This window comes from Lontra canadensis, unplaced genomic scaffold (genome assembly GCF_010015895.1).
Source record: "Lontra canadensis isolate GAN:19392208 unplaced genomic scaffold, GSC_riverotter_1.0 scaffold3, whole genome shotgun sequence".
NCBI lineage: Eukaryota > Metazoa > Chordata > Mammalia > Carnivora > Mustelidae > Lontra > Lontra canadensis.
Genome location: NW_022630997.1, coordinates 15,466,611 through 15,479,795, shown reverse-complemented (window position 1 = coordinate 15,479,795; position 13,185 = coordinate 15,466,611). Strand labels below are relative to the sequence as shown.

Sequence of the window (13,185 nt, the reverse complement as noted above, 5' to 3'; positions counted from 1 at the left end):
ACCCTCTGTGTTCACCAGTAAGAACGGAAGGAAGATCCGAAGGTCACGGACAAGTCTACACTACTGCTGGAATGGCTGCAGGCCACTCTGCACCTGTGGGGCTAATACCCTAATGTGCACAGTAATGATCCATTCTGGTTCAAAACAAGAAGTGCTTTCTCCTGGGATTCGGAATTTACTCACACGGATTGTGCCCTGTGCTCTAGTAAGGTTCTGACCTTACAGAGCCCTCTTCCCATCCTCTCAGGCTAGACTTTGAGCTCAGCAGTCCACCCTTGAGGACAGCAGGAGCCACCCTGGCCCAAACTAAGGAATTCACTCATAACAGAAGGAGGTTCCTCCTTTTCTTTTCACAGGGCTTGCTCCTTTGCCCTCTTGCAGCTAAATTCTTTCTATAGATTGATCCCAGATGAGAAAAAGACAGTTTCTGATAATAAGCATTTCTGCTATCAAAAAAAAATGTAAGAGATGAAGGCTTGTACCTCAAAACAGAATCACTCGCTGCAGTGCCTTCCAGACCAGCCCTACAGCAAACCAAATACTTACACAAGGCCGCTAAAGCCCCCAGTCTCAACCCAGAGGCACAGAAGACTACATTTGATAATGGAAACAATATATTTCTCCACTGATATACAATACTATGTGATGCACTGAAAATTTCAGGATGGATGTTGGAGTAAGACAATTTGTAACACAACATCATTTTGGATCACCTCTTCCCATCACCCTTGCTCCACTCTGTGACTCTCCACCACCCCAGGTGTATCCAACGCACACTAAGGAAACAAGACAAGGAAACGGTGTCACAAGCCACAATGGAGCCATCCGCATGCAGTTCTGCCCGGCTTTACCCTCGCTTTCTTTCAATACAGACTCCATTACAATTTGAACCATCTGCAAAGAGTGCAAACAAAACTAAAAAGTATCTCTCTATGATTAGAATATTTTAAAGTCTTCAGAAACTTTCCAGATGTACCTTTGACAGAGCTCCCCCACCCACCGCTAGAACCCATCCTTTGCTCCTGTGAGTCCTGCCAGGCTTGTTTAATGGGTGCTCAGTTTTGGTTCTTATTCCTCCTTATTCTTCTTCCTCTTCCTCCTCCTCATCATCATCTTCATCATGGCAGTGTGTAATTTCCTGGGGGGCCAGTGGGAAGAGATTGGGGGGTTTAATCTCACTAATCGACCGTGTCAACTGGTGCCGCTTGTAGTCGGTATCTTTGAAATCAACCGATGTGCGGTTCCGAGTGGCAAGAGGGGACTCCATTTCATTGATGTCTACATGTGTGTGTTCCACCGTTGACTCATGAGGCATCTAGAACAAAGTCAGAGGTTCAGAAAGCCGGTGGAGTAAAACAGTTTCCTAAATCCTCACCCCTCCTCCTCCTGTGTGTTAGGTGGCTGTGCAGAGGCGTGTCTGCTGATCAAAGGCCCAGCCCATTCCGATACTGAACCATCTTCCTAGAACTACCTCAAGCTGCCTTCTTCTCCTCTTCCACCATTAAAACTGTCCAGATCATTATAGCCGGAAACAAGAAAAGATGGGGTAGAAGATTCATAATTCACAGCAAACAAAAGTCCTAAACTATAGATCAGTGTATGTGTGTGTGTGTGTGTATATATATATATATAGTATCACTAATAAGAGAAAGTTTTTATATAAATACTAATGAAAGAGGAACATCTTCCCTACTCAAACTTTTAATGCTGTACGTTGCAGAGTAGTTATATCCTGTAACATTTGATCTTGATCCTACTTTCTCAGAGATGCCTTTTGTGCAACCATGTAACCTATTCATGGGCTTTTGTGCAGTAGAAAAGACAGACCCAGGAACACCTGGGTGGCTCAGTCAGTTAAGCACCTGCCTTAGGCTCAGGTCATGATGCCAAGGTCCTGCTTCTCCCTCTGCCTGCCACGCCCCCTGCTTGTGCTCTGGCAAATAAAACCTGAAGACATAAAAAAAAAAAAAGACCCAAACTCTCCTGTGCCACCCCACAAACCTGGCTGCAGATCTTAGTCTTAAGAGTATATCTTAATTATAACTGGCCCAAGACTGTATTAACTCACCAAGACGTGGGCAGCTCTGAAGAGGTAGCTGAATGGATAATACAGCAGGTTGATGAAAGACGCTGCATAGAGATCAGCATATCGCATCACCTGACTGGCAAAGAGGGTCTGTCGGGAGCCACTGCGGAACAGGCTTCCCATCATCCCATAGCACATGTCCATGTCATGAGTTACTTTCTAAAAGAGAGAAAGGATTGAATTTAAATACTTACTGAGTGCCAGCTATGTGCCAACCCCTATATAACAGAAGAACTATAAAAAAGAAAAACTTGATCTTCCAAGTTTTCTCCCGAATCCCATTTGGATACCTTAATACGTCTCTGGATGGAACTAATGTCTGGGCGCTCGTTGCTGCTGCTGTCAAGATGCCTGGAGATGAAAAGAAAACTCCATTAAAAATCTCTAGAAAAGATGGCTCTTACACCTAGGTAACTCCCAAAGAGGTAGAGAGGGTTTAGGGAAGAAATATTTGTCTTGAAAATGCAGAACTTACTTGTAGAGTTCAGCCAAGAAGATATCCAAGCTCTGAAGCTCTTCAAAAAGTGCTAAAGTTTGGAAGGAAAAGAAAAATGTTTTAAGTAAAAAAGCATTCAGTTTAAAACTGCTGCTAGAACTAAATTAAAAGGATGCAGATAGGATGGAAAAGAAAGCTACAGGTGAGTGTACAAAATGACTTCCTTCTTCTGCTTCAGGAAAACCCACTCCCGCCCTGTATGGGGTCTGGCAGCAGATGAAAGCCATGATTTCTTCTTTAACTGCCTTTCCTCCTTCAACACTGCTGGCTACAACTCTCCAAGTGAACGCAGACTCTGAGCTTACACGGTGCTAATTCACATGCCATCTCTGGTGTGTAGCCAACATCTGTTAGCCGTTCCATTTTCAGATCAAAGAATGAGGCGTAAATGAAGTGTCCAGAGTCACACGTCTAGCAAATAGAAACCACATCAACTAGGTCTACAGAATTTCCTAGGTGGGAGGTTGAAAATGGGGACGAAAATCTAGCCGGAGAATGCCACTAAGGACAAGCAATAGCCAGTATCTGCTGCATGCTTTCGAGGTGTTCCAGTCTTTCTCAACCTGGCTTCTCCAAAGAGAATTAAGCCCTAATGGATTTACTGTATATAACAAATTTTATCATTTTGGGGAGAAATGAAAATCATGCAAATCAATTTCTTGGTTCTGTGGCTCAGATGAGGAACCATGGCTGTTACTTGTATTTTCTTTATACACACATTACACCCCAGTTAAGTCTCAACGAAGTAGGTATTATCTTCATTTTCACATCTGAGGAAACTAAAGCACAGGGTGTTCCAGAAACTTCTAAGGGTGTGAAGATATTAAGTAGTAAAGCTGGGGTCAGTACCTGAGGCAGTACCTTTCCACATGCTGTGCGTGATGCTAGCTAGCAAGGACTAGCTGGAGAGCTTACATGTCAAACATCTTTACATAACTAGACCTATACCTCAATTCAGCATACAGTTCAGAGAATACAATTTGGCCTCATTCCCAGAAGAGCAGGGGAAAAAAAAAAAGACCTATTACCACTCAGAGCCATCAATGCCCCCAAATCACTGATACAGGCTTGTGACAGAGACTGGACCTAGAAGGTGTGGATGGAAAATATGGGACCACAGAGGAAAGTGGAATTCACAGTTTAGTTGCTACAGTAATATAACTCAGATAGCAACATTCTATGCTTAACTAGGAAGGAATTCAAGAAGGCGGAACAAGATAACCTCCCCTATTTCCTCAAATTCTGGAGTTCTATACCACACCTGGCTAGAGGGAAGTATTCAAGTATCTTGGGACTAGCTCTGCCTCTTTCTCCCCACATAAAAAGTAATGAGTTCATTAAAGAGGCCTGATACACAGCTGGTCCTTAGGATATAAAAGTAAGAGTAATGGCTCCTTACCACTCTTATCAGTCCAGACATGGAGCTCCTGTGCAAGTTCAGGAATCACCAAGAAAGTTCGCCACCCTTGCCGTTTCTTTGATTTTAAAATGTCTCCAAAAATGTGATCTCCAATATATAAAATGTCTTTGCCCTTGGCTCCCAACAGATCGCAGACTGTATCCGATGAACCTGAAATGATGGAATGAACAATGGGAAAACAAAAATGTCTCCACATTAAAAACCAGCATTTTAGGTACCATAACCATTAAATACTGTACAAATTTTATTCTTATGCAAGGAACAGACTAGAAAAAGGGCTCACTTTTCGTAAAGACCTACCACTATTTTTCTTTCATCATTCCTTTTATTGCCTCTAAGGCAAGGCCTTCAGTTCCACTGTGTGAACCAGGCCTCTCAGTTACCAAATCCAAGAGCAACAATACTACATCTCAGTTTTAGTGACTATAACCCTCCAAAAGTACCACCGCCATTTTCTCATCACAGATCTGACAATGTGGCTTTGTTCAACTATTTCTCACTGCAACAAAATCTGCATATCTGTGTCCATAAGGGCTCCCTGAGGATACCTTTGAGAACTGCCTCAAATAGGGAAAAGGATGAAGAAAAATTGATCTTTTTAGGAAAATCGAAGACTCATTAAGTTGGGGCGCCTGGGTGGCTCAGTTGGTTAAGTGTCTGCCTTTGGTTCAGGTCATGATCTCAGGGCTCTGAGATCAAGCCCTGCATCAGGCTCCCTGCTCAGCTGGGAGTCTGCTGCTCCCTCAGCCCCTGCTCATGCGCGCACACGCTCTTTCTCAAATAAATCTTAAAACCAAACAAAAAAACGCACAAAACTCATTAGGTCATACTAACAGCTTCTCAAACCCATTCTCCCTGACTCCTTTTGCGTGAGTAGGTGACCGAAGCATTTACCTCCAGCAGACAATATCTTAAGGATGCTAAAGAGTATGGGTCGCACTATGCCAGGAGGACACCAAAGCTTCCACAAAGGAGTCTGAACAAAGACTTAAACTAAATAAAGGGAAATCTGTGACTCACCTCCTGAGTAGACGATGCCATGCTGTAACGGGCCTGTGTAGGTACCAATTTTCAGCTTGCCAGTCTTCTGTGAGGAGAGAAGATGGGACTTTGTAATAATTTATTGTTCAGTCACAATTGCCACCCAAAATGTGATTTGGATAGGCAGCTAAATGAACAGCACTTTTGAATTATATTCTTTGGGGTTTATTTGGCTCTCTCAACTAAGATGTTTAAAACTTAGATTAAATTAAAAAAAAAAAGATATGGCTAATCAGTTAAACATACCTGTTTCCTTAGGAAGAGTAAGAGTAGGGAAAGGAGAAATATGAAGGAGAGGGGCTAGCAGACCGATCACCCCCTCGACTTACAGTATCCACCTGGCGTAGTACTGTGCCTTCTCCAAAAAAGAGTGGCTTCCGTGCATCTACCAAGATCAGGTCAAAGTAGGACTGCCATGGTCGATGAGAACTCCCAGGCTGATGAAGATGAGAAAGAGCAGAAGCCAAAACATCACTCCTAACCTTGAGGCACTAGTATTTAATCTCACTCAGATGTAAGGAATGTAGACATATTAAGTATACCCAGAAAATCCCACTCTTCTGTTAAAAACATTGTGTTCTATTATAAGCCACATTCTTTTGGAAGCAAGCAAGGTAAAAACATAAATTAACACATTTTAAATCATTTTATCTACTAATTTTTTCACAGCAACTTAACATATGAAGGAAAGTGCTCACACTCTGAAATGGGCTAACAGAGGCACAAAGGCGACAAGGACAGATGCAAATTAATACTCAAGAGAGATTAAGAAAGAAGCAGATCAGCATTAGAACCAAAATATACAAACTAACATGGAACTACTACTAGCAAATTTTACTGGTTATGTTCTCAGAATAATGGCTCATATTACAGGCTTATCACAGCACTAACCTAGAAGTTATGCCCATTAACATTATTTCCATCCTGAAACAGAACCATGCTATTAAACTTTTAAGGTCAAACTGAAGAGCAATGCATACTGTGCTTTTGGGCGATCTCAAAACAGATTTACTGATATTTACTCAGGCCTAGTAGTAAAATCCCTCAAGTATGTAACTAAGTTGCAATGAGTTTTCCTTAAATCTAAGTGTAGTCCTACTGCAGGAAAAAAGAGTTCTCTGCTAAATATCAAAGCTAACTGTTCTCTTGGCACAGAACTCAGCAATAAGACAGACCAGTATCCAGAAGCTGTCAAGAATATATATATTTTCTGTTTCTTTTAATCAGATATCTTCCTCAACCTGAAAATTCCTATCTTTGCCACACAAACTTAACAATGCTACATAATGTTATTCTGATCCCATCCCACTAAATAACACAAATATCTCTCCCTTTTATTTCTGTCTACCTGGTTTTCAAAACTCTAGCAATGTTATACTATACTAGCTCCTGCATTATTTCTAACGTTAATCAAGATTTCTAGATGAGTTCTGACAATTCCCTTACTCTCAATATTCCAAGATGACTAAATGTATTATTACTATAAGCAATGGTCTATTAAGTTATATATAGTACCTTGGGGCCATGTGGGAAATCAAACAGGTAAGTCATAATTTTCTGGAAAAAAGAAATTCAACATAAGGTCCATATACTACTTTTGCAAAAGATAAAAAGCACCTTAAAAAAAAAAAATCAAACCCAAGTTTTTCATGTGCCATGTCTTTTTCAATAAAGGACTCATCACATTCTTGTTTCCTCTAAGTTTATGAAACCGTAACAGCTGAAGCCAGAAATTACTGCTTCATCAAACAAAACGGACATTGTCGGTAAGACGTAGGCTTCTTCTGGGATGTATTTTTGTATACTTCGTCCACACACCCTTACCCAGTTCTCCTGGAGGGCTGGGACATACATTTGGAATGGTATCTGAGGTAAGGGCACTGAGAAAACTACTGACTCATATGGGAATAATATACCTTGGCCTCCTCACTATTGTTCCTAGATTAACCAAACCAATGAGCCATTGGATTTGTTGGCTTTGTAAGACTGCTTACTCCAGATCACATTTCTAAATCAAGATTTTATATAAAGTGAATCGGGTGGCACGGAGCTGTCTGCTAGTACTATAAACTTGTAACTGTCTTAGCAAAAATGAGGGCAAGGAGTTAAAGCAGCTTTTCTACACGCTTTAATCATGGTAAAAAAAAAAAAAATTTTAAGTTATATGGTAGTAAATTTTGATGGCTAAGAGTCAAAACATCTTTGCACCATCTACTGCTGTCTGGCTCCCAACAGCAGGGAGGGCATTTACACATGTACAATAAATAAATGTGTGACTTCTCAAATATAAATGCTGTACCACGGAGACACAGAAGCCATTTTAATCAGCACAAATGTTTTAAATAACCTCCAAATTAAAACTTTAAGTTAGCCAACTGTAATCAGGGAAAATAGTCAAATGAAACATTGAGAAAAATCGGAGAACCACTCTGATGTAGCCCTTATACTGTAGAAATTTTTTCACTCTGCTCTCAAAATGAAATGGCAAAAAACTACCCTCACTTAACAAACTACTGTCCTCAGTATCTTTAGGCCAAAATAATTCTTCTGTAAAGACAAATAGGAATATTAAGCACTTACATCTGTATACTTATAGTCACTGTTGGTGGCAAGAAACACTTTCCCTACTTCCTTCATTCGGCTCAGAAGCAAAGGCAGTTTTCCCTGCAATGTAATATGATTATGAGTGAAACACTAAAACACAAATACATACTCATTTACACTTGGACTTTTGTCCACTGGAATAAGAAAAGAGGATGCCCTTCAAGGGTTGGTTGGTTTCAGAATTTTATATTTAAAAGACCACATTAGGGGCACCTGGGTGGCTCAGTGGGTTAAGCCTCTGCCTTCAGCTCAGGTCATGATCTCAGGATCCTGGGATCGAGTCCTGAATCGGGCTCTCTGCTCAGCAAGGAGCCTGCTTCCCCCTCTCTCTCTGCCTGCCTCTCTGCCTACTTGTGATCTCTCTCTGTCAAATAAATAAATAAAATCTTAAAAGACCACATTATCACTATGCATGAATTAAGTATTAATATATATAGTATACATGGTATATATAATGTGTAGGTTTATTTATAAAATTATACAGATGATATGCTTATTAAAAACACCTTGGGGCACCTGGCTGGCTCAGTCAGTGGAGCACCCAACTCTTGCACTCAGGGATGTGAGTCTGAGTCCCCCACTGGGTGTAGAGATTACCAAAAAACAAACAAAAAATTTAAAAATTTCTTTAAAAATAACAAAACCATCTCTACCTTCCTCGTGTCTGCCTCAGGAAAGAGTTTAAATTACCTTGTAATCTCAAAGTACATGAATGAAGTATGTAAAGGGTGAGGAAAAGCTGATTTTAAATATTCATGTTAGAGAATGCATGCACAATCGCATGTACGAGCAGCAGAGGGAGAGGGACAAGCCGACTCCTCCAAGCTCCAACCCACGACCCTGAGATCATGACCTAAGCCAAAATCAAGAGTAAGCTGCTTAACCAACTGAGCCACCCAGGTGCCCCAGGAGGAGCGGATTTTAAACATCACCAGCAAAATATATGGAGAGTGTAAGCTATAGCTTCACCAAGTATACTTTTCTTTTATAAAACACCTTGCAGAATGAAATGCCATATGCAGGATGCAACCTAGAAATGCCCAGACCCATCTGCAGATACATGAGGAGATTCTAACTCCTGGCCTGACCAGAAAGAAAAGCATCTTTTCCATCTCTCACAGTAAATAGGTTCCTTCACTCAAATTCTCCTGGACCTCTCCTGAACCCCTCAATGTTCTCTCTTGAAACAAGAGAGTGCAAGTGGGAGTAGAGGGTAAATAGGTACAGACTGAAAACAATAAGAAATCTGTACCAAAGTACCTCGAAGAAATATTGCATTGTGTTACTCTGTGAGAAAAGGAAGAAGTATCTCATCTTGGAGCTATGTATGTTTCCTTTTTATTTTAAAATAATTCCCTGAGCCTGGGTGGCTCAGTCGGTTAAGCATCTGCCTTCGGCCCAGGTCGTGATCCCAGGGTGCTGGGATCGAGTCCCACACATCAGGCTCCTTGCTCAGCAGGGAGCCTGCTTCTCCACCTGCCTGCCACTCCCCCTGCTTATGCTCTCTGACAAATTAATATCTTTAAAACGATAAAATAAAAATAAGATAAAATAATTTCAGACATAGAGTGCCCGGGTGGCGGAGTAGGTTATGGGGCTGACTTTGGGTTTCGGCTCAGGTCATGCTCTCAGGGTTGTGGCATCGAGCCCCAGACAGGGCTCCATGATCAGAACAGAGTCTGCTCCGGACCCTCTTACCCTCCCCCTCTCCCATCTCCTCTGCTCCTCCCCCCAGCTTGTGGGCACAAACTCTCACTCACTACCACAAACAAACAAAATCTTCAAAAGTAATTCCAGACTTAAAGAAAAGTCAGCAAAAGACTACATTCAGCGTATTCTTCTTCTGGCTTCCCCTAATACTCAGATCTTACATAAACATAGCACAATGATCAAAACTAAGAAATTAACACTGGGACGATTCTATTAACTACAGATTTTAAAAATCTTTCAAGAAATCTTAAAGCTTTCCTCATTATTCCCTGCTGATTTAAATAATGGTCACATATATGTACATTTTTTAGGTTATCTAGTGCTCCGATTTTGATTTGGATCACATTCAGGTGTGACCTGTGGCCTTACCCCTTACTAATGGTATGAACTTGGGCAAGTTATATAACCTCTGTTACTCAGTTTCTTTAACTATACAGCAGAGGTAACAATACCGACTCTAAGGGTTCTATGGAAGATTAAATGGCATATAATCACTTAGTACAGTGATGCACACACAGTAACTACTCTAGCTGCTATTATCATTAGGGCTAAAAGGACAAATGAAATACTAGGTCTTCTTGCCTATGAACAAAGAGGAAAAACTGTATTAGGACCTATGTTCTGGCTGAAAATTCCTGGTGACTATACTTGACGCATATTATATCCAGACAAAGAAGTATCTTCCCTTGTCCATTTCATTATAATAGGCTTGTTATTCATTTCCATGATTTGCAAATCTCTTTTCCCCTTTATTACTTACATCTTTGACTACATACTTCTCAAGATTTTCAACTGTCTTTTCCTTAAGGGAGCCCTAGGGGAAGGAAAGAAAAAAAAAAAAACTCAGTTATTAACAGTTTATAAGAAAAATTATGTCTACTATCAACCCAAATGCATTTCTTAAGTATTTACCAACACGGAAAAGTAGATAAACTAGACAGGGCCATGATAAAGCAGCAGATGTGATTTGCTGGACTCTGCCTCCAACATGTATTTAAAATCTTAAAACTAATTTTTATTTTGAACTAGAAATCTAAAGGAATTTCATATTTTATTCAGTACAATTTTTTTTAAAAAGATTTTATTTATTTATTTGACAGAAATCACAGTAGGCAGAGAGGCAGAGAGAGAGGAAGGAAGCAGGCTCCCCGCTGAGCAGAGAGCCTGATGCGGGGCTCGATCCCAGAACCCTGGAATCATGACCTGAGCCGAAGGCAGAGGCTTTAACCCACTGAGCCACCCAGGCGCCCCTCAGTACAATTTATAGTAAATGTAATATTAGTATTACTAGTCAAGCAGGAGGTATCTGGGAAAAAAAGTCCTTAATCATCCTCAAAGAGTAGGGTTAAGTATAATCTTAACACTAAAATCTCTTCTAAGTTGGGGCGCCTGGGTGGCTCAGTGGGTTAAAGCCTCTGTCTTCGGCTCAGGTCATGATCGCAGGGTCCTAGGATCGAGCCCCACATCGGGCTCTCTGCTCGGCGGTTAGCCTGCTTCCCCCTCTCTCTGCCTGCCTCTCTGCATACTTGTGATCTCTGTCAAATAAATAAATAAAATCTTAAATTAAAAAAATAAAAATAAAAAAATAAAATCTCTTCTAAGTTTGGGAAATGGAAATGGAAATAAAAACTAGAAGACAGGACGCGTGGGTGGCTCAGTGGGTTAAAGCATCTGCCTTCGGCTCAGGTCATAATCCCCGGGTCCTGGGATCGAGTCCCGCATTGGGCTCTCTGCTCGGCAGGGAGCCTGCTTCCTCCTCTCTCTCTCTGCCTACTTGTGATCTCTCTCTGTCAAATAAATTAAAAAAAAAAATCGTTAAAAAAAAAAAAAACCTAGAAGACAAGAACAAAAATATTCTAGAGAGCTGTCACTAGGGGGCAAATCCAATTTTTTCTTTTTAATGGAGGAAAAATTCTGCTGTATTTGCACTTGAAAATGTAACATCAGACCATAAAACCCACACCACTGAGTGAACAGGTGAAACAGTAGCTCCTAGGTACCTTGTAATGAACCCAGTCGACAGCATCTCTTACATCCTGGAACATACTTCGGTAAGACATGAAGAGGTCCCCATCTTTAAATCCTGTTTCACAGCTATACAAAGATGAAAAGAACATGACAGGGATTCCAAAAGAGAGTAAATAAGATGAACATCAAACACTGCCCCGGGGACCCAAAGATTCCATTATCACATGGATAAAGGCTGCGGCTAATTAGGAAAATAATTACTCCCTAATGAAAATCCATTTTGACCACCAGAGAGAAGGATAGTATTCAATGGAATACAATCCATAATTGTGAACAAATATAATGTGATAGAATAATATACTGAAGTGGAAGCTAAAAGGTCAGTTCCAAAAATATCATGTTTTTTCATTCATCACTTTCAAGAAACAGGTTCCCATCAAAGAAACGTTTAAAACTTAAAATCGCGGGGCGCCTGGGTGGCTCAGTGGGTTAAAGCCTCTGCCTTCAGCTCGGGTCATGGTTCCAGGATCCTGGGATCGAGCCCCGCATCCGGCTCTCTGCTCAGCGGGGAGCCTGCTTCCCTTCCTCTCTCTCTGCTTGCCTCTCTGCCTACTTGTGATCTCTGTCTGTCAAATAAATAAATAAAATCTTCAAAAAAAAAGAAAAAACTGTTTAAATTAAAAAAAAAAACCTTAAAATCGGTAATTTAGGTTCTCTTCATCCTGACTTTTCTGATATTGTCTCTAGGTAAAGGTATGGCCTATTTTCTATTTAACTTTGTGACTTAGTGCTCCACTAGATTTACTGCCTTGAAGTAGACAAGGCCTGGACAGGATAAGAAGTTAGCAAACTCTGACACACATGGCTGAACTTTTAGCAGTAGTTATAGAATTCCCCTAAAAAAGGAGAGGAAAACTTGTTCCAGACTTAAACACAATTTTACTTCAGGGAGGATAAACCATATTCACTCCTCAATCAAATCTCACTGGGCCTAGAAATAAAACTAAATTACCACCCCTGAATGGCTCCTGGGCTGCTGCTGTGAAATGAGTTGGGGGTTTCAGTGTAATTCTGCTTGGACAGATAATCATCACACAAACCTCCCACTCAGTTGTCACAATTAGCACCTCTGCTGGCCGTCTTCATTCCCAGGAGAAGCCAATCAGAAGTGGTCCCTTCCAAACATGGCTGCAGCACACTGGCAAGGAGAGGGGCCGTGTGGGAGCTGAGAGCCTGCATGGAGCTGCTGCCGCTGTCCCATCTCTCGGGCTGGCAATGTGGCATCTCTCACTAGCACTAAATTCACTTCAGAAAAGCAGAAAAGACCTACAATGGCCAGTTCTCTAAAACCCTGTACATTAATTTCAAAAAATGAATTGGAAAAATAAAGTTATACCATATACATACCTGGTATATCTAGGACAATTAGTAAAAAAATCTACAAGGCAGGCCAACAGGTAGGTCTCTGAAAAATGAAGAATAGATATTCATAAGCTATAAGTGAGATAATTTGAAGTGATCTCATTGTCTCCCTTGGACAAAGACAAATGATCACGAAAAGAAGGGAAAGCATCCGTAATACACAGGCACAGGGAATGAGTCTACCTGGTAGATTGAAAAGTGTGTTCAGAATGTAAAATCTTTCAGTGTCATCTCGTTGGATAAATTTGTTTGGATACTGCTCTCTAGTTTCTGGTCTGAAAGAAAAAAACTTTAAATTAACTGACATTCAAGAAATGAACATTGTTAATAGCTATGAGAAATACGCAACATTCAAAACTTCATTCAGATATGTTGGCGGCTATATTCAAGGAAGGTTTCTAAATATTATATATGAGGAGCTCGGGTTCCAGCCCTTTA

At 40.8% G+C, this 13,185-nt stretch overlaps 1 protein-coding gene across 5 annotated transcripts in view; it reads right to left on the bottom strand.

Annotated features, from left to right (window-relative positions):
• Positions 1–592: 592 nt before the first annotated feature.
• Positions 593–13,185, bottom strand: part of NT5C2 (5'-nucleotidase, cytosolic II) — a 75,259-nt gene continuing 62,666 nt past the window's right edge. For 4 of the 5 annotated variants that reach the window (XM_032881115.1, XM_032881118.1, XM_032881127.1 and 1 more), the window contains 13 exons: positions 12,931–13,022; positions 12,733–12,790; positions 11,358–11,451; positions 10,118–10,171; positions 7,624–7,707; positions 6,559–6,600; positions 5,373–5,480; positions 5,023–5,089; positions 3,982–4,152; positions 2,562–2,613; positions 2,377–2,437; positions 2,069–2,245; positions 593–1,315 (listed from right to left, as the gene is read on the bottom strand). In XM_032881115.1, the coding sequence (XP_032737006.1) occupies positions 1,079–1,315; positions 2,069–2,245; positions 2,377–2,437; positions 2,562–2,613; positions 3,982–4,152; positions 5,023–5,089; positions 5,373–5,480; positions 6,559–6,600; positions 7,624–7,707; positions 10,118–10,171; positions 11,358–11,451; positions 12,733–12,790; positions 12,931–13,022 (1,297 nt within the window). In that variant the 3' untranslated portion in view covers positions 593–1,078. Of the gene's footprint in view, positions 1,316–2,068; positions 2,246–2,376; positions 2,438–2,561; positions 2,614–3,981; positions 4,153–5,022; positions 5,090–5,372; positions 5,481–6,558; positions 6,601–7,623; positions 7,708–10,117; positions 10,172–11,357; positions 11,452–12,425; positions 12,535–12,732; positions 12,791–12,930; positions 13,023–13,185 lie in introns of those variants that run through there. The other variant, XM_032881146.1, reaches the window with a different exon arrangement.